The sequence below is a fragment of the Serinus canaria genome, chromosome 3, assembly GCF_022539315.1.
Source record: "Serinus canaria isolate serCan28SL12 chromosome 3, serCan2020, whole genome shotgun sequence".
Lineage (NCBI taxonomy): Eukaryota > Metazoa > Chordata > Aves > Passeriformes > Fringillidae > Serinus > Serinus canaria.
In genome coordinates, this window is record NC_066316.1 from 69,847,702 (window position 1) to 69,874,081 (window position 26,380).

The 26,380-nt window shown below is 45.1% G+C and overlaps 1 protein-coding gene across 10 annotated transcripts in view; it reads right to left on the bottom strand.

The window, feature by feature from the left end:
• Window positions 1-6,704: 6,704 nt before the first annotated feature.
• The window catches only part of PRDM1 (PR/SET domain 1), a 112,142-nt gene continuing 92,466 nt past the window's right edge, over window positions 6,705-26,380 (bottom strand). For 8 of the 10 annotated variants that reach the window (XM_018917904.3, XM_018917899.3, XM_050972316.1 and 5 more), the window contains 5 exons: window positions 22,908-23,027; window positions 19,573-19,825; window positions 10,716-11,824; window positions 10,286-10,414; window positions 6,705-9,872 (listed from right to left, as the gene is read on the bottom strand). In XM_018917904.3, coding sequence (XP_018773449.1) covers window positions 9,297-9,872; window positions 10,286-10,414; window positions 10,716-11,824; window positions 19,573-19,825; window positions 22,908-23,027 — 2,187 coding nt within the window. In that variant the 3' untranslated portion in view covers window positions 6,705-9,296. Of the gene's footprint in view, window positions 9,873-10,285; window positions 10,415-10,715; window positions 11,825-19,572; window positions 19,826-20,719; window positions 21,366-22,907; window positions 23,028-23,635; window positions 25,101-26,380 lie in introns of those variants that run through there. The other 2 variants (XM_018917927.3, XM_050972318.1) reach the window with 2 other exon arrangements.

A 26,380-nucleotide genomic window follows, 5' to 3' on the forward strand; every position in this document is an offset into this window, starting at 1 on the left:
AAAAGGAAATGGTTCTCTATAGATTATTAGTTTCTGAAAAAGCAAAGGCATGTCTTTTGTTGCCACCACACCACTGGTCTGACTGTTGAATAGATATGGATCAATATCTCCCCTTCCTCCTCAACCCCCTTGCTCTTCACATTTTCACTTAGGCTGAGGTGAAGAGGTTTCACTTTAATTTATGTCATTCTTGTATTGCCAAATGGCATGCCAGCGCAACCGATCCGGGTGTGATCTGACTCTCTGTTGTGTGCTCTCATATGCAATGCCCTCGTGGGAAAATGCTGAGAGAAAATGGAAATTTAAGCTGTGCACCTAGCCACTGTGGTTTTTTGGGTTTTTAATAGTCTTTTGTTTGTGAGGTCCTTCGGGCAGAGAGAGTTTGTCTTGAGTTCAGGGTAGTCATAGCCCATAAGTGAGGATTTCTAAATATTATGATATTGCAGATAGTACTGTAAGCAACTTGTTCTCTCTATGAACAACAAACTACTTGCAGTTACAGATCAGAGGATCTCAAAACAAGGTACAAATATTAGTCCTACACCACAGCCTGAACAAGTCTTGTACCTATTCTACAAATGAGTTGGGTGCTGTATGGGAAGGTCAACTGACTTGTTCCAGACCTCACTACTAGTTAGTGGAGGTACCAAAACCAGAGCACAGCCATCTTAGCTCCAGGGTCCTTGTTTTCATTGCTTAGCTCTGGCCTTGAAGTACTGAAGTTTTTAGATTAAAAAGAAAATGTTTGTCTTTAAACCTCCATTGTTAGATAAGCTTGATCTTGGATGTATTCCCCTGTGTAGATACTCATCTCATCGTTGCCTTAGTGTTTAGGTTGATATCAATAATTACACTGAATATCAAATTTTTAAAAATGTAGTAAGAATGGCATCAACTGGTATTCCCACACTTAAACACCCCGAATCTGGGGTAAATGAGAACCTGTAACTGAAGTCTGTGTCTGGTCCATCTCTTGTTATATTTTTGAAGTCAGACTCACATTGGGTGAGGCATTTCCTTGCGGCTAATGGATGCAGAGGGAAATACTGGGCAAGAGACTAGTGGCAAAGAACTGAGATTTACCATGTTCAAGTCTAACAAGGCACTTAGAGTGTTTTGCAGGGGTGTGTGCTGCTTCAGGAAATGGGTTTAATGGTCAGGGAGGGCCCTTGTTTTCCAGCCTTCTCATTTTGGATGAGTAGCTAAGATTTTGAAGGAAACTGGAGAGCACTCTGCCTCCACTAAGGTTTGTCCCCTCCGCTCCTCAGCCTGCCTCTCTGTTGGGTGCTCTCTAGCCGGGTAAGGATAATTCTGCCCTACACAGCAGAAGACCCTGAGCCATGCTGCCCATGCCCAGCAGCTCTTGAACCACCCACACCTGCAGCCACTGCTCCACCTCATCTTCTAGGCTGCTTTTTGAGGTCAAGCAAGACCAAGGACAGTGCAGCAAACAACACAGTCATTCCTGAATATTGTATCTGGAGGGGATTACAAACTCCAGCAGATGTGAGGGAGGAAGGAAATCTACCTATAGTTGCTATGTAGGTCATAACTTCATCTTAGAAATACTTAGATGTTTTATGAACAAGTCTCACAGTGATTTGTGGCATGTGGCTCCCAAGGAGGGCAATAGGAACTGGAGTATCCCCCGGGAGCTGTGCTGAACTCCTCCTGAATGGCTCCTCTCAGTCACAGCCCAGGTAGGGACAGCAGGACAGCCAGTACAGACATTGGTGTGTATTCTAAAAGCTGGGTGTTTATAGCAAACACATGTAAAGACACCAATGCTCATTTGGAAATCGACTGCACAGCTGGGCGCAGGTATTACTGTTGAGACCACAAGCTTTTGGAGCAAAACTGGAGCTGCTTCCCAAGGGCCATGGATGTAACTGCCCTGCCCTTCCATTGCTGCCATCTCTAATCATGAGCACAATTTTGGTCAGGGGCTTGTGGCCAGTCTTGCTCAGGACCAGCCCAGGGAAGAATGGGGATGGGCAAGCACCTGCTGCAGCTCCCAATTTGTAGCTGCCAAGCTGTGCCCCCAGTACTGGGACAGTGCAAGGGAATGGGGCTGCAGCAGGATTTTAGGGCAAAGGGGATGTAGGAAAAGAGCCCCAGCCCCGGGATACTGGCTCTGCAAGCTTGGGTCCTGTCTAGGGCCTGTCAGGGTGGCACCGAGGTGGCGGCTCTTGAGGTGGCTTGTTGCCCCACCGATTGTGTTGTGAGGGTTTTGACAGATTGGGATGCTCTGCTGAGAAAAAGCCCTTTGGTTGTCACCTCTCTCGTTTCTCTGTGCTTAAAGCGTATTTTCTCAGTTTGCAGTGTCAGGGGGCTGGGTGCACTGTGAAGCAATTTGGATTCTGCATTGATAAGGCAAGTGCAAACTGTCCCCACAGCTCTCAAGAGCAGAATCAAACTGAAACTTACCACTCAGAGTAGAAAGCACATAACACCCACAGCTACAGACATGCACAAACTGTTGTAATATAGGTTAGAAAAGGAGCCCCGTTCTGCACCCTCTAGTCTCATTAAAAACATGCACACAACACCAAATCTTCACTGAATGACTACAAGCACAAGCACATGATCCCTCCTAAACACCCAACTTACTTGTAACGGCTTATTAAAAAGGCAAATTTTCACTTTTCATGTATTCCTGCTCCCCTTAGCACCTGGTTGCAGTTTCTACAACATTTTTAACTTCTGTTTTTTTCATGACTGGTTGAGAGTAAAGTGAGACCTCTGGGACACCACCCAGCCTGGTTAACTGGGTGCCCACCTAGGGACATAGCTCCAGCGTGGCCGGAAGGAACCAAACTTCCCCCTCTTAGTAAAGCCTTTCTGCAAGGGGCTTTGAGGCTGACAAGAAGAGCAGATCAGGTCTGTAAAGATGTACAGAACCTGGCCTTTAAAAACAAAAGATCATGAGAATACACAAGGTGAAGGTGGGGAAAAAAATGTTTCCTGGGGTTCACAGAGGATCAGTTCTCATACAGAAAATTTTGCCGTAGGAAAGCTCACGGGAGACTGGGAACTATAATAACCAAGAAATCATATTCAAAATGCTGCCTGCCACACTCCTCTTCCCGACAAAAGCTGACCACTGCTTTTAAGTTAGGATTTAGTGTGTAAAATTTAACTGGTAAAGGCAGGAGCATTGGGTCTCCCTAACCCCAAGACTAGTATCACATTGTGACAGCTGTCCTCAGCACAGGTGAGCTGGGAAAGAGGTTTTCAGCCTCTGACTTTGCTGTATGTGGTTTCAATATTGCAGGAATTGTTTCTCTTCCCAGTGCAGTGTGGCCACTTTGGGGCAGGAATGCTGTAAGGAATCTCACTCGGTCCTTGGATAAGGAAATGATCAAGGACTTGCTTATTCACAATTAATAGAGAAAAAGAGCTGAAAGCCTTTATTAATCATTGCACAATAAGGAAGTCATACTGGTTTTGCTCCCTTCAATAGGGCTATTTGGTCACACCTACCTAAGTGGTTTGGCATCCCAACCATCTCTCTGCGTGCAGCTGAGGAGGAGGAGGAGGAGGAGGAGGAAGGAAGGGCCTGGCTTCAGCACCACCAAGGTGCCTGGCTGACAGCTCACAGGGAAGAGAGAACTCTGAGTGTCCATCTCCCTTTCCTGAAGGGCCAGGCATCTCTTTTTAGAGATCTCTGCCCAGAGCACACACCACTGCTGCCTGCCCGCATGCTTTGGGCACAGGTTTCTGCCCCAAGCCCTGGTGTCGAAAACGGAGCAGAAATTCATGCATGGCCTGTGCCAGCTGCAGGGGTCCCTGCCACAGAGGGTCAGGCCCTGGGTGGGTGGCACACACCCAATCACTGCAGATCTTTGCCCCACTACTGGGCTTCTGCTCGCTTGTTTACCTGTTGTGTCAGCCAGTCTGCATAACTCCCAGCTCCAGAAAGGAGTTTGTGGCTAGATGTGATGCCTGGCAGGTGCCTCTCAAGTGCCAGGAGACAGATGCTCAGGCTCCAGGCTTGGGCTGGCACAGGGAGCTGTTTTGCCCTGCCCTAGAAAAGGGTGCTGAGGTGATGTCTCAGGGGCCTTTTCTAGGTGAGCTTGTGCTGGCTGAAGTTTGTAGAGCTGTACAGCCTGAGCCAGCAGAGCCTGTGCTGCCTGGAGGTGGAAAGCATCATCCCAGGCAAACCTGGGCTGGGTTTTCCTGTGTAGAGCACCACTGAAGGAGTGCCAAGCTGCAAGCTCTCATGGTGGAACTAAGGATAATTTGGTTTTGAAGCAGAAGGCAATGTCTGCTTGTACACACCTCCAAGCAGACACCTGACCCTTCTGTCATGGGACGAGAATACAACTTTGCATCAGAAGTCAGCACTTGGGCAGCACGGTCTCAGCGAGGCTTAGTGGCCCCTCTCCCATTTGGCGGCCACAGTGAATTGCTGGGAAATGTTCCCCAATCTCTTAAAAATGAGTGAAAGCAGAGTCATGCAGTGTGTCAGAAACTTTTTCACTGAGGGCAGCTGGTACAAAGGTGACCTTCACTGGTGTGCAAGTATGCTCTTTTCCAGCACTTCCATGTGCTTCTTGGGAGAATGGGAAGGGCAGCAGACATGCTGGTTGCAGGATGGGTCTGTTTCAGCATCTCATGAAAAACTAAACACTTGTGATTTTGGGAAGTGCCACATCTTTGACAAAAGCTCTTGTTCTGCTGTTCAGGTGAGACTGAGCTGAAGTTACCAAAATGTCAACCTGTGCTCCCCACATCCCAGGCCAGGCAGCTGCCTCTTCCCTGCCAGCCTACCCCAACCCTGCACAGAGGAGGGAAACCTCCCTTTCAATGCCAGGGCGGCTGCTTTGATGCTGTCAGTGAGTTTTTCTTTAGCCACTGTGACAGCCTGTGTTTTGCAGATACCTGCCCCATGATGGGCACATTCCTCAGCCTCACCGCATCCACTCAGCTCCGGCTCATGCAGTAATTAGACAAGTGTTTCCTGGCTGCCTTTAATTACAGCCACAACTATTTCCCTCACTCTAATGTAACGCCTCTGAATGACAGCAAAGGTTTTGGGCCGCATCCCACACGGTCCCAGCACGTGTTGAGACGCGGCCGGGCACTGGCAGGCACTGATTTGAACCCAAAGGGATCATACCCCCTCAGTGAGTCACATTTTTCATTTTCGACCTCAAGGCCATAATTGCCCACACTGGGAATTAGCGGTGTCTCCCCAGCACCTAGCCGAGAAGCGCTGGGCTTTACAAACCAGCCAGAAGGGCAGCATCCTCCCTAAATCCATGCTTAAGGCTGTCTCAGCTGTAATTAGCCCTGTCCTGTGGCAAAGCAGCTCAGCTGGCAAGGCCACACTGCCCAACACGTTCAGCCCCTCAGCTTTCTCACACTGACAGCAGAGGGACGGGCATCAGGCCTGCTGCCCACAGGCAGCCAGCGGCCCTGCGCCGGGGCACGCGGTCTCGCAGGGCCGCGTCTGCGGCAGCTCCCAAACTTTTGAGCTTTCCCCTGCCAGCCCCTTGCTAACGCCGTTGTGGTTGTCTGACCTGGTGGTGGTGGTGTTGCCATGGCTGAATGCCGCTGTACTGCTGCTGGGAGCCCCCAAGCCGTCGGCGGCTCCCACCGGCTTGGGGGCTGCCAGAAACCAAGGCAGCAGCTGCCGCGCTCGGCCTCGCGAGGCCGTGATCTATAACGTGCATTGTCTTTTTATGTAATGTGTTTTATTAAACATCTTCTAAAGCTTACAAGTGTCCCCAGGACATAACTCTCCAGCACAACGCAACGCTTTGCCAAGTAATGAAGTATGATTTATGGCGGTAATGGTTATCCTATGTTTTTTTAAAAAAATTATTATGGCAATAGCTCTGTCGAATATAGGAATATAACATGCTGCATTTGGCACATTTATGACAACAGTGCTCTGGTTTTCTTAACTCCACAGTTCGGTGTTGGCAGTATTTCAAATTCTTGAGACAGATGTTTAAATGAATTTTTTTAAGAGGACAGTGAAATACTTTTAAAACATCATACAGCGCTGAGTGTCTCAATATGTGCAGGAACGTTATTTCTTTAACATTCAGGTAGGGCAAGGCAGCACATGGCCTCTCTGGTTTAGATCTCACGGTAAATGATGGAAGTAGCAAATGTTGAATTAGCTTTCTGGGGCATCCTGGTCTGCTGTTCCTCTTGGGCTGAGGTGTGGAGGGAGGGGCGGACACTTGACCTTGCCCTGGATTTAGTGCAGTGTTCACATCTCCTGTGAGCACTTACAACAGATCAACGTTTGTTTTGAATGCAGTTCCCACCATGCTGAGACAGGACTAAGTGGTCTCACACTGACATTTTGAGTGTGTCATTGTGGTCCCAGTGGTTAGGGTTTCAGGCCAGAAATGACAATCATTTGGAAAAATGTAAATGAGAACCTTGGTCATGTATCTCTGAGGCAGATAGCATTCAAGCATTTCCATTGAAACACTGGAAATTCTTGGTTTTTTTTTTTTTTTTTTTCTAAAAAAAGATACTGGCTGAAATTGAGGAAACCTCTGTACAAAAGGAAGCCAGGGTATTCAGCTCTGGCATTGCTGTTTGCACCTTTCAGTGAGGGAAAATCAGAAACCACAAGGCAGGGACAGTGTTGCTGAAGACACCATTGCCCTCAGTGTACCAGCCTTGAGGCCACAACCACCCAGCTGGTGCAGAGAGATTGAAGACAAGGGAAGCATCAGTAAAGCAATGAACACTTATATTTAATTTACATTTGACAATTTGCACATAAATAGTGATGTAAACCAATACGTAAACATATAATAGTTTGTTGTTCTAGCAAAGTAAAAAGCCTGTTAACTTTGGTCAGAGTCTTTCTTAAGAGAGACAAAAAAACCCCCAAAAACACTGTTGATTGTTGCTACATTCACATGTAAAACGTCTAAGGGGAGGGGGAAACAGTAAAGAGAAGTAACAATTCTTAAAGCTGATGCATATAAATTCTTGTAAATTTTGTATCAAATACAAGAAAGCACTACAGGCAATAATAGGAAAAGTGTGTGTCCAGTGACAGAGTAGTGATACTTTGGTTTATCCTACAATTAAGTACTATATTTTTGAACTATTGCTACATTTAAAAGATGTCAGCCTCACAATTTGCAGGAGTGGAAATGTAATGAACTGGAGTCCTTCAAAAGCTGTGTTTAGAGACTTGTATTTCAGGTTTGTTTTTTTTAACAGAAGGCATTAAAATGAAGTTTGCTGAAAAAAACAAAAGACCACCGAATCCTGAATTGTTGAGGTGGACTTCTAAAACTTTTTTTAAGAACATAACTAGACAAAAAGGGATAGGTGGAGGGGAGGTGTGTAATAATGCTATTTATGTTTGTGTGAGTTGACTGTGCAACTCATTAGTGGCAGGGCACAATGAGGCAAGGGCCTTGTCCCCCCGGAATTCCATCCTGCCCTTACAGTGATTTGTGCCTACATCACGCATGGATCATATTTGGCTTCTTTTCAAGTTCTTTCAGTTACATTTTCTGGCTGGCTGTTGACTGACCACCAGCCTCCTTCCCCCCCAGTGCAGACTGCCAGGAGAGCAGGGGACTGAAGGAGCCCTGGCCTGCAAACAGGGTGATTCCCACCAAATTCACTCAGATGCCACACGTGGATGCACGATGATGCCGTCCACGTGTTTGCAAGTTCTGGCTTTGCCTTCAGCTGTGCGTGTGTATTTGCAAGTGATAAATGCCTTGGTTCAACCTTCTGGTTTTGAGGTCCTTGGTTATTTGCAAAACTGGGATAACATTTAATTTTCACACTTAGATGAAAAATAGGTTTTATTACATGGTTTGGCTCACAACTTAAGTGGTATAAATATATATACATATACATATATCGTATAGTGGTATAAATATATCTATAAATATACATGTATTCTTTGCTACACCTCAAACGTCACCATATCATCTTTGGGCTTAGCAAAACAAAAAGATAAAAGGACGTGCATTCTATCTTTCCCTGTGCACATTTTGGTTTCTTCTCTAAAGTAGCAAAGCATTTAGGTAAAACAGCATTGTCTGCACCACTGGACACAAGCACTGAGGTAATTGTTGTTCAACAACTTTGCAATGCCCTTTTCTTCTTTAATTAAATTAACCACAAAATGTACAAACACAAATACTGAGAAAAATCTGAGTCGTACAGGAAGGAAGAAAAAAATTTATGTGCCAGGAAAGGACTTTGTTCCCCACTTCTACCCAGGCAAAGTGGGCGAGAAAAATACAAGAAAAACTGAACACCTTCTTACTCAGGGAATATGACCATCCTTTTTTTTTATCCCTGGAAGGCTCTGGCCAAAAAAACCCCAAAATAAAACAAAAATCAGAAGAAAGAAATCTGCCCAAACCCCCCTTTTAGGCAGAATAATATTTGTATCTTTGCTTTTAAACTGCTTTTGGAAACAAAAGAATGTAAGTGAGATTTTATTTTGGAAAAGCCACTTTAAGCTCATGTGTTCCTTTGGTCTTAAAGTTACATGATAACGTGTGGGGCTGGAGCTGTGTTCTAAAAACCTGTGGTATTGTCCATGGCAAGTCGGTGTTTACTGTGTCACATCTGTTCCAGGGAGAGCTGCAGGTAGAAGAATCTTTCTCCTCCCCTCAGAGAGGCAGGAGAAAAAGTTTCTTCCCTGCTTGCTGCTACTCTGGGTTGTTGGGTTGTTGGTTTGCTATTTTTTTCCTCCTTTTCAATTCCCAGTGGGGTAATTTGCTCATGAAAGTACACAGCATTTTTTTCCAAACCAACAGATCTAGGATTCTGTATGTCAGATGTCCAACTTTGGCAATATGAAAAACCACATTTGTTTAAAAGACATTGGTACATAAAACACATTTACTGAAACCCTAATCTTAGGTTCTTAAAACAGATGTGCAGAAAAAAAAATATCTACAAAGAATGGCCCATAAAACAAAAAATAAAAACATTTAAAGTAAAAATTACAATGAATTTTTCCAGTCATTGTAAACATTTTCCTAATTATTGCTTTTAGAATGATTAATTGCATAATAAATTATGAAGTACTATCATTGAAAAAATAATTATGGATAAATGATTGTCTCTTAGTAACTGGCGAGGCAATGCAGAGTCCTTTGCCCCTTTTTATGCCCTGAGAAAACAGTAACTTTGGAGTTCCTTCTTTCAGCTGGAGAGCGTAGGGAAACTACTGTAAGCCAAGATTGCTTTGCAGCATTGAAACTATGTACAAGCAACTGCTACAGGCACCCTGACTTGCCAAGTCATAAATAAAAAAAAAATCACTTTGCCAAAAAGTCTTAAGGGTCCATTGGTTCAATTGTTTCTTGCTTGACCTTTACAGGTAACAGAGGTAGTGGGTGACCGTGAGGCAACTTCATAACTGACATATCTGACGACTCGTAAAGGTTGCATCCTGAGGAGATAAGCCCATTTCCCAGGTTCCTCTGCAGAGAGACTTTCAGGTTAGCTCCTTCCATTTCCCTCCTGAGCATGGTCAGTATATCCTTCTCCACGATCGATGTTAAGTCGATATTGTCCTCCACTTCTTCCAGCTTGTCAGCATTGTCACTGATGTCGAACTTCTCGATCTCCTCGTTGATTCGGTTCAGGTCCTCCATGGAGAGGCCGGAGGCCGGCGCGACGGGGCAGTTGCCCTTCATGTGGACCTGGAGGCTGCAGAGGTGAATGTAGCTCTTGTGGCAGTGGATGCATTTATGGGGGCGTTCCCGGGTGTGGAGACGCTTGTGCAGCTTCAGGTGCACAAACTGGGTGAATTTGGCTGGGCAGAGCTTGCACTGGTAAGGCTTCTCTCCAGAGTGGAGTCGCAGGTGGGTTTTGAGATTGCTGGTGCTGCTGAACCGCTTGTGACAAACCTAATGTGGGGGGTGGCAGAGAAACAGCAAATGAGTGGGAGGCGATTTTATGGTTTAAATCACAGACACCTAGGAGGAGACGGCAGGATGAAGCAGCAGCTTTCTATATCTTCACACTTTCTCACAAAAGGAAAAAAATCCCCACCTTTTTTATTTAAATATTGCTGAATGTCATTTTGAGTGTGACTGATGGCAAAACTGTATCAGGCAGGTATTGTTCTAGCAGGCTGCAGGCAATTGTGCTGTCTCACAGATGCTGCTGCACCAGGGCTGGGCCCGGCTATGATGCAGATTCTGGCCCTGAGCAGTCAAGGGTTTGTCCCTCAGCCCTCCCTGCACACTGTAGGGGGTGTGCAAAGCCCTGCCGTCCCTTCGGCCTCTGAGGGAGTCACCTCTCGCTCTGTGTTACATACCTGACACTCGTGGGGTTTTTCTCCCGTGTGTACCAGATAGTGCTTCTGGAGGTGAGCCAGCTGCGTGAAGCCCTTATTGCAAGTCTGGCATTTAAATGGTCTCTCTCCACTGTGTACTCGGAGGTGCACCTAGGGAGAGACAAAGCAATTAACAATTTGCAGTTTCCAGTACTACAACAAAAGTGCTTTCAGATGTTTCCTAAAGTCAGCGGAAGAGTCCCATTGCCAAAACACAATGTTATCTAGTTAATTAGGTGGCGTCAGTATTAAAGCACACAACCACGCTTTCTTGCTGGGGGATGCTGCATTAAGCCCAGACACAAAAACAGCCTAACAAGAAAAGGAGGCCTGACCCTGCTTTTCCTCAAAAACCTACAGGGAGAAACCTGAGCCTTCAAAGAAGGCTCCTGTCTTATTCTCCACTGCCTACCTTCAGATTGGAGAGCTGGCCAAAGGTCTTGGAGCAAACATTGCATTCGTACTTGATCTTCCCATTCTGCTTTTTCAGTGGGTATGGGAGGGTTTTGTAACCGGTCACATTCCTCTTACTTTTAATGAGATTCATGGCTTCTTCACCACCGGTGGCAGCCAACACCACTGAGGTAGGTTTAGGTTGCATTATGTGTTCCGAACTGGCTGCTGTACCAGCGGTAGGGGACCCACTGGTAGGGCTGCATGGCTTGTCCTTCATGCTGGCAGCAGCGCCCGTGATAGAGAAGGCACTGTTGGGTGCTGGTATGAGGAAGTCTCTTGGATGATCAGGCTGCAGCAGTCGACGGCCTCCTTCACTGGGCAATGAGCTGGGGAGTGTGGTGGGGTTGAGCATGTGGTGGGAAAGGCTACCCCCACTGAGCAGGTTGCCATAAAGAGGGTACATCCTCGGGAAGAGATTGAAATTGTTGATGCCATTGATATTGTTCAAAGCGCTCAGGTTATTACAGCTCATATTGAATGGAGGTAACAGGAATTTGGGGTAATGGGGGTTATAGGACGGTAGAAAGGCAGGTGAGAGGTGGCCAGGAGGTGCATATCCAGGATAAGACCCCAATCCTTCTGAGCCATATGATCCGTTCAAGTAAGAGTATGGCTCTCTGTGCTCTTGGGAAGTAGGTGCCAGAGGCGAAACTGTAACCCCCGGACTACTGTGAGGGCTTGAACTTTTTAAACTTTGGTCTGGGCTGCTCCTCCCGGAAGGACTTGGTGTAGTAGAGGCCTGGATGGGTGAGTGAGTGATGTAGCTGGGTCTGTCCATGCCATATGCTAAGGAAGCTTTCAGATAGTCTTCAGGAATGTGAGGTCGGATTGGGTAGACAACTCGAGGGAAGAAACACCTCTCTGGGCTATAGTTCTTACGTAAATCATCCAAGTCTTTTTCTGGAGTAACTGGTGAAATGTTGGTCTGAAAGAAGTCTTTTCCTTTAGGAGGATTGGATTCCATTTTCAGGATCTCTTTCACACTGTGCTCCTTCTTTGGGACGCTTTTCTGATAAAGCTCATCTTTATCAGCGCTGTGCTGCTTTGGATTAACGTGGGTTTGTGCTGAAATACAAAAACAAGATAACAATTATTTAGATGTGTCACTGGCATTATCTCTTTTCAAAACAGAATATAACTCCTACAAGTTAAGTGGGAAGGAAGGGCTACTCTCAGAGACGAGCAATCATTCAACGTGCCACAAAACTAATGGCTCTGTGAAGAAATGCCTGCTGGTATTAAGTGTTAATAAAAAGCATTGTTAATTTAAGGGATACTGACCAGTACACAGAGATCTGGATGATGATGCATTTGCAGAGTGTCAGCCTCCACTCCACAAACTGATTTCACCTTTCTTCCCCCTTAAATTTGCCTGGCTTCGCTGTTGAATGTCTCTTTAAGCAGTATTTCTAATAAATGTGGTAATGAGCATTTTCCACAATACAGGTTTAACTGAAGGACTTTGCAGAACACAAGCTCCCAGAAATGTTCCTCAGTAAAATAACAAGGCATGACAAATCGGGTTTTGCCAAACCGCAGCAGTCACTTCACCAGCCAGTTCAATTACTTACAGTACCAAAAAAACCATGGCTGGCTAGGATGAAAGCCTTCTTCAAAGAGAAGGTATTCTCCATCAGTAAACAGATCATTACTCATTAAATATACTGCTTAGGAACATCTACAACAAAGCAGACTATTTACTGCAGATTTCTGTGGCATTCAGTCTATGCAAAACTCCTCTGCTTACAGCTGTATTTTATAAAAAAAATGCTGAAGCAAAGCAAAAGAAAGCAAGACTCGTTGGCTCCAGCTTAAGTTGAAATGTGCTTTTAAAAAAAAGGGGGAAAAGAAATATGTATTTAGAAGGAAATAGAAGCTAGCATACATTCATCTCAGTTCTGCACATACTCTATTTATTTGTATTCACAGATCCTGCTGTCTGGACATAATACAATCTGAACAGCACACTGAAAGATGACTTCAGTAGAAAAGCAAATCTGCCTTTATCTTTGTTACATAATCTTAATTACTTGTAAGATGTTTTATTATAGGGGGGAAAAACTACAGGAAGGTTTCATAATCATAGTTGGTTAGTGCAAGGCTTTCTATCAGGAGGTACAAGCCAACACCAGTAGGTGCGCAACTCAAGAACACTACAGTCTTTTAGAAATGTTTCTGCTCCCACGACTGACTGTTCTTACTTCACTATCTGAGGTGAGAAACAGTTATTTCTGATTTTTGGACGATCATCTGAACCAAGTGAGGAACGTAGGAACCAGCAATGACCACACCGCTTTCAACACAGATTCTTTGTTTCACTATTCACTACCCTGATGGAATCTATCATTTGGCAACATTACCCTATAAGGCAAAGAAAGCCATTTATTAAATATATCCAAGAAAACAAATGCTTGCAAAGCATGCTCCTACTTACAGCAACCCACTTTACAGTAGCATCCTTTTTGAAATGGCATTAGACTAGTAACAAGCAAATTTAGTTTGAGAGTTTTGAGTAGTTTGTATATTTTCAAGCTCCAATGAAATGCAATTGAACACAGTTAAGTTCAATGAAAATATTTATGATGAAACTTAAAAGTGTTGTACAGCAAGCATATGCACACATAAGCGCACAGATGCTTCCCAATTACTTCTCTTAGTGTCAAAACTTTAATGCAGAGCTGTATCAAAATTGAAGTAATAACATGTAGTGTTTTCTGGCTTTAAAAAACATCTACTTTCTTTGGTAATTTTGTCTGTACTCCTGGACTGGTAACACATTTTCTAAATGTCAGCCAGATTTTAGGGCATAGCACAGAGGTCCTCCTAGGTTCAAGAAGCTCCACAATGGCACTGTGAATAATATTATCTGTATATTCTTATCAGCTGCCTTTCACCACAGCAGTGTTTCAGAGCCAACATTTCTGGTGACACTATCAGCATCGGGAAGTATCATGACCAGGCAGTATTGAAAACTGGATGGGGGGTGGGAGGCAGGACTTGTGAAGCCTTGCAGCAGGAAAAATAAATAAATACCACCTTATCAGGCCTGTATCAGTTTCTCAGTGGGGTCTGTCAAGCAGGAAGTTCAAATTGACACTTTTCTCTTTTAAAGAAAAAAAAACAGGGGGAGGGGAAGAGGAAGGAGAAATGCTGGTGGTGCTGAAAAAGTGATAGAGAAACTGGGACCTCTTCAGCTGGAGAAAACTCCCACTGTCACAAGGTTAAACATGAGGGTGGGGATGTACGTGCCTTATGTGCAGGAGCAAGCCCAGGAGTGACAGAGAGGAAGCTCATGCAGAGATCGTAATTTTCTTTGTGCAACAATCCCATGCTCTCTCTTGACTGACTAAAGATAATTGCTCTTTTCTTCCCTTCTGAATTTTCCTGGTAAAGCTGTCCCTCCTACTAATTTCCATGTGTAGACAGAAGTTATGGTAGTTCAAGATATTTTTTCAAGTCTAACTGTGACAGCTCTCTTTAGTTTGCAAGCTATCTTTGGTCCATAAATCCCCTCTTGGCTTTTTCCCTTATTACCTGAGCACAAGGGACACTTGGGAACACCAGAGAGATCAAAACATAAACAAGTGTGTCAGCACTGTGTAAAAAAAGAGAAGGTTATGTCCAGGGCCAAGGAGAGGTTCTTAAGTTTTGTACTGAAGGTGGATTTAAACCAGGGCTGAAATTGATTGAGAGGTTTACAACCCTTCTTGCTGCTCTTAAAGGAGCCATATTTCAAAGTTAAAGAGATATATTTCTTATAAAGGGATTTTTCTTTTTGAACTTGAGATCTTAGATTTAAGTTTTTACCAATCAGAATGTCTCCCATTCACTCTTGAAATACATTTCTCCCCCCACGCCCCTATACACACACACACATATATATATACATATACAGTAAATACAGGCACACACTCTTCCAAGATCTATCTGGTTTCTGTGGTCAGAGGGACACACCGAAAAGAGATTCACAACAAAACAAGAATGGTGCTGCTGCATTTTTAAGTTACTGATCTGAGGGTGGGGGGGGGTGGGGTGATGTAAGAAAGGAAAAAAAACCCAGATGTGCCTCTTGAGGATCCTGACAGTTGTAACTGAGGTCAACAGATTATTTGCTCAGATCTGAGATTAGTTAGTGCGTGCAAGAGGAAAAGGGACAAAACTCCTGTTACTTTTAAGTATTGATAAAACGTGGGTGAAGGAGCTGCCTGAAGTCACTCCAGTGTGGGTGTTCCAGCTACAGACTGCTGCAGAGCTATAGACTTTGCTCACAGATCTTGTGCTCTGAGCTGTAGCCTGAGAAACATTTCATAAAACAATGATCTGTTCTTTTCTAAAAACTTGAAAAACGGTTGTAGGCAGACAGTAATTGCAACAGTAATTTCAGGAGTGAGATGGTCCTGAACACTTCGAGTGGTAGAGCTTAATTATGCCGATTCACATTTTCGATCTAAATTAAGCACTTCTTTTGCTAGTAGAAAGAGAACCTCGAAGTTCTGAAGCGGGCAAAACAAAGACTGTTTCCACTCAAAATGAGAACAGAGACTAACATTCAGAAGTACAAAATTTGATCATCTCTTTTCTAAATGTGTTCATGGCAGTGTGACATGCCTTTGAAAACCTTTTGCTCAGAGAAGGTCTTTCTGGGAGCCTTCAAATAATTCTCAATATTAAGACAACTTCAGTCCTCAAATTCTGATTTTGTGAAGACAACTTCTCATATCATTTAAAAATCATTTTCCTGAGCCCTTTTGAACATTCCAGGAGGCATTTTTTTAAGCAAGTGCAGATGTTTCCTCTCAACCCAAACAGAAAAGCTTCAAAACCAGAAAGTGAAACTGCCCATAAACAAAAGGGAAAGCGAGCGACAGGGCTGAGCTAACGGCCAGCATGTCAGGGCCAGCAGGAAGAAGAGAAGAATAAATCGCCTTTTAAAAAAAGCATTAAAAAGTTAATCTTCATAGAACCGGAAACACTTTAAATAATGTCTTGTTAAACCTGTTAACGAAACAAAAAGATTGCCAAATATTTTGGAAATATGCAAATTATCTTCCCCCAGCTTGAACTTTTTTTCTAAAGCTTGACCAAAAGATGTCACCTGCCTGTACTTGACTGAGGAGACAAACATGACACGAGCTGCAGGAAGTTGCATCATATGATTGCATTATATGAACATTATTATCAAATAGTCATGTCCTGAGTCAATGCAATTGTTTGGATTTTGTTGGGTTTTTGTTGTTTGGTTTTGGTTTGGTTTTTTTTTAGCTGTTACCCTCTCCACCCCTCCATCCTAAAATAATCCTCCCATGATGAGGTAAGAATGAAATTCTAAACCATTTGGAACCGCCAAAGCAAATTTCCGTAGTGTTTGCTAAATAAAATATCACAGACTAAAAGACAATCTGAAGGAGCAGTTGAATGAGGTTAGGCACATTTAACAAATTACTGAAAATTTTTTTTAGCAGAATACAGAAATCTTGTGCCACCATATTTAAAGCTATTTACTGGACAATGGCACCATCTGAAGGTGACATCTCAAATCCTGACAAAAAACATTAGAGACCTCAAAAGAGGCAGGAAGGGAATGACATTTGAGTTTCCAGCACTAGGATAATGTGGAGTCTTGCCTCGACCACTATTGTGCAACTCCTTGCAGGCACTTCAACATCCATTTGAAGTTACGTAGCTCTACTCGGAGCTAATCATGGCTGTGAAGGTAGGTGTGTGCTCCAGCGTCTGAAGGACTGGGTCAAAGGCCCCAGTTCAGGAAAACACAGAGGACAGGGTTAAACCCACAACTAAGTACATGCCTAATTGCTGTCTTGCATCTGGATGCTTTCCTTCTGCAGCACAAATGAGCTAATGCTGGGGAAGTTACCTTTAATTTGAAAGTTTGCTGTTACACAGGCAAGTAGATGTTACGTGTGTGTGTGTAAATACATTTATGCTCTAAAGTGGTAGTTCTCTCATTTTTGAGGCCACTAATTACAGGAAATAAAGCCAGAGAAATTCCCTGATACATTTTTCCCCAGAGGCCCATCCTGCTCTGGTGCTTAAAGAGGAGCTAAGGTGCTGAACTCTAAGGCTGTGATCCCCAAACCCTTGAGGCACTTAAAGCAGCTGCCTATATTTTAAGTTGGCAAGACTGGAAGGTCTCTGTAGGTGTGTGTCCCAGGTGGCCTCTCCTGTGCTGGGCAGCCAGCCAAGGTAAGACTCTTCCAAAGCCTCCCACGGGCACCAGTGTGCACTGCACACCCAAGACACAGTGAAAGGAAAGATCTGGGTGCAACACACCATGGCCACTGGCTGCCTCCCGCCCGCACCAGCGTGTATCCCATGGGAGGAGACCCTGATTTCAGCTTGCCTCTTGGGACCTGGACCCCAACTTTCCCTCTCTCCTCCTCAGCAGGTGCCAAAACCCGCAGCCAGAGGCTGGGAGAGGTGGTGATGCACCCTTGCTCTTCTGAGGGAAGCCATACCACTTTAAACACCAAATTATTACCAATCCATTTGGCTGGAGAGGACTTTCCTGACTTCCTAGCAGGTTGGGGGGGGAGGAGGGGGTCTCCTCAAGCAAGGCTCTGTTCAGATGTCTTGCTAGGCAAAAAGCCCCACATCTGTACCAGAGAACTGGAGACAAAGTCTTGCACTTTACTCATGGATGAATGCAGTGCCAGGGTACCTTGGCCAGCCTTTGTGACAGAGAGAGGCTGGAGAGGCAGCACGATGCTCTCTAATTTTAGATTTAACTAGTGGCCTGGGAGAAAGGAGCAGAAGAAAGCTAAACAGTGCTGGCATTCACAGTAAACTCATCTGGTTCCAGTACTAATGCTGGAAAAACCACCCCTGCTTGCACCATTGCTACAGGGACTTTGGCAATTAAAGATCTTTGGGAGACTTTTGGATTTTTTTCTTCCACACTTTTCAAAAGACTAACTTTAGAAAACCTCAATCCTTATGGTACCTGTAGGGTTTTTGGCCCATCTGTAGGCTTTAGGCCTGAATGTGTTGCTCACAAGAATGAGGGGAGAAGAAAAAAAAATAAAGTGAAAAGTTTTTGATTTTCTGAACTGCTATTTTCTTTAGGTGGAAGGAGCTAATACAAAATTTCTAAATGGTTTAAATGTAATTAAGGTTAAAAAGAGAAGAATGTCTATTTCAAACTCAGCAGCTGGAAATATTGCAAATATTAAGGCTGAAAATTAAGCCACAAAAGGCTGAAAATTAAGCCACAAAATTGTGGCTCAGGTTCCCACTTCTTTAAATCCTTATACTGAGCCTACTACTTTTACTAAAATCAGATATTCTGCCATGTCCAGACACTCCTAGTTTTGATCTGATTAAGAATAACCAGACACAGTAAGAAACACTACAAATACATTAACTGCTACTTCTGCAAGGAAGCCTAAGGTGCCAGCAGATGCAGGAAACTGAACCTGTGTTTGTGTATCCTCCTAGCTAGTGACCAAATGTGCCTGACTAGATTTTAGCAAACTCCTCATCCACCAGAGCCCTACCTGCTGTTCTCCAATCTCACGTGCAGGTCCCACTGAAAAGCCAACAGCTCATTATATCAGGAAATAAAACTGCTCAGAGAGTGGTGAAATGACATATGTGCAAATGACAGAATCAGTGAGACAGTTTCTGAATAGAGAATATAGCTGCATAAGACATTCCCTCCCTCTCTTTCCTCTGTCATTAGGAGACAACAAGTTTTCTTCCATTAATTTGTAGGGAAAGACAAAAAGCTAGTGAAAGGGTGACACCCACAGAGTACAGATGTACTTTTGATTAATCTGAATGTGTGATACAAATTTTATAATATGGGATGACAGTCCTAATGGTCCCCAAGTAACACTGCTATTTTATAACCCATTCCTTATTGCCAAATACCTGTAAATAATTCTTTTTATTAAAAAGAAAAAACCCAAAACTGCTTGCAGTTTTTCCTTCAAGTTTCAGTGTAGTCACTGGCAGAAGGACAAAAGAACACTCTGCTTTAAGAGCCGCAGCAGGGGAAGTAGCCTAAGAGTCCACTAAGAAGTCAGCAAGAATATTTTCTTCTCTAGAAGGGGCTCTGGGTGAGGTGTCAGGCAGTCATTAAGCGAGAAGTAAAGCACCAAGGCTGGAAATAATCAGAAACCACAGAGGAACACAAACTCCTGGAAACACCTCTTCCCTCTGCTACCAGTGCTATTATTTTTGAACAGAAAATGAAAGCTGCAATAAAAAGTCAAGAAATGGGGACAAAGTACACTGAGCTTAAAACACAAGTAACCAGATGAGAAGACCACAGGAGGTTTGCTCTCATAAGATAAGTAAGGGTAGATGCAAGGCTCAAAGTGCATGATGCAGTAAACACGTATTTTGTCAGACACCTAGACAGAGTCATGGCACGTTGCCACTTCCTGGTACAGTGAGGGCAGCCCTTTAGGAGCATGAGTGGACAGCCTTTAGTATATGCTACCAAAGCAGACTTTTGCTCAACGCACCATGAGATCTGAAATTGCACAGTCTGAGAGTGAGCCAACAGCTATGGTTAGGAAGACAGAGGTCAGGTTGTCTGTCCAGAATTTCACCAGATAAGACTCAGATTGTAAACAAACAACTACTCAGATTTTATAATCTCTTTCCATTTGAACAGGCACAGGGAACTCATTCTCTTGTGTTGGGTTTTTTAATTCCCCTTTTCCACTCCAAGCTACCTCCTGTGACACAACAGATGATGCAGCTGTGTAATTATACAACTTATTATTAGATCGTATAGGCAGAAGAGACATTACTAGCATTCCTTGTTTATACTGTAATCCACTTACTGAGGTTCATCATTGTCAGCTCTCTGGAGGGGGGATAGTGCAGCCTCTCTGCAAAGTCTCGGCAATACCACACAAGCAGCTCTTGGTTGGCAGGGATGGGCTTGATGGTATAGAAGTAGATGTTCATTCCATTCTGACAAGCAGCCAAGTTCTGCTCCTGAACAGAGTAGCCAGGGTTTACATAACGCATCCAGTTGCTCTTGTCCTCGTTAAATCCATCAATGAAGTGGTGAAGTTCACCACTTGAATAGATCTGGAATAGAGAGGAAGTGCTTATGAATATATATACATATATATAGGCACAAAATGCATCATGTAAGCACAGAGTCCAGAGGGGAAAAGTGATAAGCTCCCCTTTTTTTTTTTTTTTTTTTTTTTTTTTTTTTTTTTAAGATGAGCATATATTACTGAAGTAAGACCTCAAGCTGTGTTTCTGCCTTTTCAACAATGACATCCTCTGAGTTAAGAAGGTATTTAAACGCAAGTCCACTGTCACCTTTTCCATCTAATCTTAGCCTGCGTCTCTGCTAGCTTTGGAAAACAAGACCCAAAATCTGAAATGCAGAGTACTCTCTCTGTGTGAACAGTCTACCTTAGAGTCCTTTTCCTGGTGCTCTGATCAACAAGTGGGTGATGCTGATGACAGCGGGTCTGAGTGCATGCTTGCATTAATGCTTTGAGTCACCTGTGTATAAGACTGACTGGCTGTGCTATGTCAGAGTTCCTCTCACCTCTTTCTATGGCCTCTGTACTTGCAGTTTCCTACCACCTCCACCCAAAGGTTTAAACTATGCAAACATTCTCCACCCCCAAGAGTCCTAAAGCAACACTTGCTCATAGTTGAACTGTAACCCTTTTGTAGGAAGGCTGGGCGAGGCGAAGATGAAATTCGCCTGCCATAACTGAAGGAAGACCTGACAAGGGGTTAGCCCATGAGATGTCACTTTTCCTACCAAGGGCATGTTCTGACTTGTCCACAGAGGGGCAAGAAAACATGAATCTGAAAACTGCTCAGCGGTTTCAGGGGAAAGAAGTTCCCATCACTGACAGAAGCTACTGTTTCTTGAAATAATAAGAGAATTATTTAAAAAAAGAAAAAGCTTCAAGAGAAATCCAGGAAACACGCTTGTAAAAACACACTGCTTACTCTCAAGGGGAACTATCTCCATGCTGGATGAAATGGGGTTCCTGGTTTTCTGAAAACAGATGACCAGGCAAAAGCCAGACCTTGAAGTGGGAGCAGCTCGCACCAGCAACGCGCCTCGCTGAGCAGGAAATGCCTTTCCAAAGGGGAGACCGAGCTTATCTCGGGGAGAAAACACTCGGCGGGCGTTCCTGCCCGTGTGCCCCCCCAGCACTGTCTCCCGCACCTCCGTGGCCGGGCGGCGCCCTCCGGCCGGCCGGGACCCTCCCGCGCTCCCCGGAGCCCGGCGGGCAGAGAGGGGCGGCGGCCTGGCCCTTTAACGCGGGCCGTAAACACCAGAATCACTTTCTTTAAGAGTAACTTCCTGTAAACTGAGAAGGGGGAAATACATGTGGCCTCATCAAAGCAGCTTGCGAGAGATTTTGCGGTGTGTTTGTTATGAGAAAATGGAAGGGAGCCGGGCGAGTTGTGCCGCATCAAGAGGAGCCTCCGGGTTTCTCTGCTCACCCCGGCTCGCAAACTTCCAGGAACGCGGGGCTCTGGCGCTTGACGCCTGCCACCACTTCCCAAACCGGCCCTCCACTGCTCCCACGTCAGGGCCACAGCTCCGAGTCCCCGGCAGAGGCAGCCCCCGGCTCCCACCTATTCTGGGGAAGGCGCGCCCAGATGTGCTGAGTCACGGCGCGGTTCCCAGAAATGACGCGGGCCCGGGCGGCCCCGCTCCCCTGGCGCGGGCAGCGGCCCCGGGCGCCCAGCAGATGTTCCCGCTCCTGCCAGCGAGCCCAGGATGCCTTTAATAACATGTGGGAAGTTATCTCCCACAATTTCCTTGGCATATGCAAGCCTGTGTCAGACCCCTAGGAAGGAACTAATTTTCAGTGCAGCAGTCTGCCTTGAACGAATCAAGAGATTATAACACGGAATTTAATGATGCCTAGATGGCTCCTAGGATATTATTTCTGAGGATCCCTCCACATTAAGGCTTAAAATCACATCATAAGAATGATGTAATCTTTCTCACTGCAATGTAGGAATGAAGTCCTGCAAGTTGGCTATCAGCCCCTCTTCCCTGTGTCAGCCTCCTGGTCTCTTCCTAGACTGGACACAAGCTCCCAAAAAGTTCAGCAAAAAGAAACATTTTGTGGCCTTATTAATGTGAAAACAGTTGCCTGCTCTGTAAAAACACTCATGCAAATAACTGCCTGTGCAATGCTGTATTACATCGTACAAAGATGATCTGAGAAAACCAAAATGATTCAATTAGGTAGGAAGAAAGGGGTGTGGGGAATGCTGGTGCATGCCCTGGGTTTCACCTGGATGTGAGGTTGGGATATTACTAAGGCAGGCAGGCACCTGAGCGCAGAGGCTTGGACACAGTCCCAAATCCACGGATTTAGACACAACCTACATGGCTAGAAGGCAGCAAAACAAATCCATGGAATGAGATGGGGCTGAAGGAATGTTCTCTAACAATTAATAATGTGTCTGTAAGGAAAATGAGGATTATGTCAACTGATAAACTGGAAACCTTTTCCACAGCACAGACTGCCCATGCCAAAACATACTCGCTGCTGCTTTCTTCCAGCTTATACTATGGAGTACAAATTAGGCACTACCTCTGGTGTTTGTCTCTTTTCCCTTTGCTGAGATCCATGAGCTGCTTTTGTAACAATTCTGAGGAGGCCTAGAAAGATTTATGAATTGAATGATACTTGCTGAAGACTACCACCACTGTGTTGTAGCAGCTCTATACAAGAAGCAGGAAAAAAATGTCAGAAAATGTATCATAATTCCAGAGTGAAAGTTTATACAGTACTATAATAGCTTCTTCATTGTGCTAAAATCAAGGGCGTGATACTTGCATAAATCAGAATGACTTTCTGCTGCGAAGAAATACAAAATAACCTGCCCTTACAGGAAGCAGCAGAACTATTTCTTTACAGAATCAGCAGATTTTGGAAGAACGAGCCAGGAAGGGCTGTGCATCTTCGTTCTCTCCACCCACACAGTCCCTACATCCAGGACAGCCAGGCTTTCACTCGGCTTAATTCACCCACTGGCCCTGTTTGTGCCTGGCCACATACAGAGGCTGTCCCCTGCATCACACAGCAGGAAGTGACCCAGCTTCTCAGCCATACTCATTTCATGATCTGCTCACTGCAACAACGAGGTGCTGTTTTTTCTTACTTACCCGCCAAAAGTATTTTCTGTTTGCATTCTTGGGAACCGTATCACTGGTATAGATCTCTCCTACCAGGGGTCCAAAGCGTGTTCCTTTTGGGATGTACTCTTTGCTTATCACTCCAGTGACCTACAAGAAGAGCAGCACAGGATCAGTCCACTGCCAGTAGAAAATGAGAAGTCTCCCTCTTCTGCCCTGTCCCCCAAATGTAACGAGGTAAAGCAAACAATGCAAGAAATTTTTTGTGACAGGTCAGCAAAACAGAAATTAATAAATGAACAATCATGTTGGTTACAATACAAACAGTTTTGTTAGGTACTAGCATTTTCCTAAGACATATGGAAGCTAATGATGAATACCACCTTAAAAATGTGCTTTTTGGAAATACATTTACAAGAAGAAACAGTAAGCAAAATGTACAGACTGTCAAATATCTTCAGAAGTTATTTTTCCTATCAAAGGCAATCCCTAAAAGTCTAGTTCCAGCAAATAAAAATATGCAATATCTATCAATCACTTCACTGCTACAGAGCTTGCTTTTCTAATAAGTTAGGAACTGGAATGACTGCTCTTCCAGATCAAAATGAAACCACCCTCCACCCCCCTCCATTCCTTGGTCTATACCCGCCCTGATAGCTAAAAGGAGAACACAAAAAAAAAGACAACCTTCAGTTCTCTTACGAGCATACAGTGGCATACAAAACAGAATATGAAATGGCTCTGGGACATATACTCACAGGTCACTTTCTTGTACTAAAAGGAATCATCAGTTCCGGTAACATATTAAGTGGGTTTGGTCAAAAAAGGTGTAAGGGTTTTGAAGAAAATGCTCCACTGTGCTAGGTCTAAGAAATGTACTCTGGTTGTTCAGCTTCCTTCTTGACAGTAATTATACCAAAAAAAGTCACTGACCACAAATCAGGAAGCAATTCATCATTATTCAGAAAAACGTGCCTTGGAGTAACCCTTTGCAAAACACTGCTGAGTTATTGGTTTTGTCTCTCTGTTTCTCACCAACCTTCTTAAATTTAATCTATCTAAACAATATTAGAAAACCAACAATTTTGTAAACCAAAAACCCCAAGCTTCTGCAAGATTGATCTTGCTGCTCAGATAGCAGAAAAAAAAAGAAGGTAAAAAGCCCATTAATTTGGTATTAGAACCAAATGTATTATAAACTCCCGTAGCAAAATGTATTAAACATCCTTCCACTTGTCTTGGCACACATCTTGCCACTTGTCTGTTTGCTCACCAGGATTTTAGAACAAGGCAGGAAGAGCAGAAGTAGTTGAGGAAGACTGAGAACTGGGATTACTGCTGTTTGTACCCCACAAGGAATCTGTGTCCTTACCAAAGCAGATTAGCACTCATCAGACCCTAGAGATAGCTCACTTCAGTGAACTTTTCTATTTCTTTTAACAGTCCTTCTCAGCAAAGGGTGGTAAAAACCCTGGACAGTGTGTAGAGAGTGCTTCACAAATTAGCTATGCCTTCTGATTTTCTCATGCTACATTTTCTTACATTGTGTGATCCTTAATGTGTAAGTGAGAGGCAGACAGAGAAATCCTTGCCTGTGTACTGGTCAAAATTAAAAATCCCAGTAAAAAATGAACACCTAGCATAATTTCCTGTTAAATGTCAAAATGAAGGGGCCAAATAACAGCCATGGATTCAAGGAATCACCTGGAAACAGATTGCTGGGTGTTCGTGGTGGCTGTTTGTACTCGTTTGCATTTTAACATGTGTTTTCAGCACACTACAAAGGAAAAAAAAATTAAAACATCAACAGCAGAGGTAGTTAAATGCTCCATTGATCTGTGCATCTGAACTGAAGAGAGAGAAGAGTGACTTCCAGAAATTTTCTTACACCTACCATATGCTGAAACAAGCTCAGTGGCTAAGTTTTATTTTTGTCTTGCTTGTACATATCTCATAGAGAGGTGAAAAAGGCAGATGTTCTTCTCATTTTCCCTATGTATCTTAATTTACATCCATCTGCCCTCTCAAGAAAAGTTCACAACCAAGCTACAAGCACACCCTACCAGTTTTACTGCATGATAGCTTGAGATTTTTCATGTTTTTAAAAATATCTTTGCCTTAATTAAAACGACTTAAATGAAATTCTCAGAATCTCTAGAAATCACTCCTTGAACTAGTCAACTTGAAACACACTCTGACACAGCAGATACTTTTTGATATCCACTTTATAGGCAGCGCTTGTGTTCAGCTGTGCCACGGGAGAAGTAAAGATGATTTCTCAGTATGTACCCATAAGAACTTGGCAGAAGAGGTTCTGCACATCTGCCTGTGCCAAAACTCTGAAGTTTTTTTAAACCAGGCTATGAAGCTGTCCAGATGACTTTTAGCTGACGGTGGCTCTCAGGTCAGCAATTCTCGGCCTCCACTGTTCCCTTACAAGCTCAGCTGCTAGGATCGATGAGGGCCACCCTCCAGGAGAAGGCTGCCAGCAATGCCAAGGCAGCCTGGTTCCAGGCTGCCAGCAGCCCCCCTGTCGCAGCCAGAAGAGGCTCCTGCCCCGCCGCAGCTCAGCGGCTGCGGCTTAAGAGGCCAGGAAGCAGGGAGCTGCCGAGGGCTGGCAGGCAGGACAGCGGCGCAGCTCCGGGTCCGGAGCTGGGGGTGAGCCGCCCCCGAGCTGCCGGAGGGCTGTGCCGGAGCGGCACTTCGGAGCTGTGTCCGCCAGGTGTCCTCCAGCGCGCCGCTCAGCCCGCCGGGGAGCCCTTCCCGGGAGCGGCGGGGAGCGGGGCGCAGGCGCTCCCCAGGAGCAGCGGAGCCCTTCTGCCGCTGCCGCCGCCGCCCGGGCGCTGCCGGCGGGCCCGCACCTCACCGCACGGCACCCACGGCCTGCTTCCCCCCTCGCTCCTCTCCACAGGCGCTTACCCCTTCTCCCTTCAAAGCTCTCAGCGCTCCGCCGCGTCCCTCCTCTCCCTAGTACAAGAGCGTTTCCAGCAGGAAGGTGCAGCCCGGCGTCAGCCGGAGCCCGCTGCCCGAGCGGGCCGGCTGCGAGCGGCGCCCGGGCGCGCCGGCGGGGACAGCGCGGCCGCCGGCGGGGCGGCGCGGCGGGGGGAGCCCGGGGCCAGCGGCAGCCCGGGACCGCGGCCCTGGAACTGACCAGGGTCCTAATGCGGCTCCGGGGGCCGGGCACGCCGGGGGCCCGCCTGGCCCGCTCAGCACATCCCGGCCTGCCCGCGGCCCCCTGGCATGAGACGGCTGGGCTCCGGTCCCAAATCTGATCTGAGATGGCGCTTTGGAAGATCAGCGCTCCTGCATCTTTGTTTGGGGAGAGGGCACTGAAGTAAAACGACGACTCCTGCTAATTCTGCAAGGGGATGGTATTTTGCAGTGGGACCACTAAACTGCTTTAAAAAACCAAAACACCGAACAAAACTCTTTTTGGCTTCATTAAAACAGCAGCATTCTCCACACACAAGTATGGCAGGCCGTTATGTGTCCTGAATTAACAC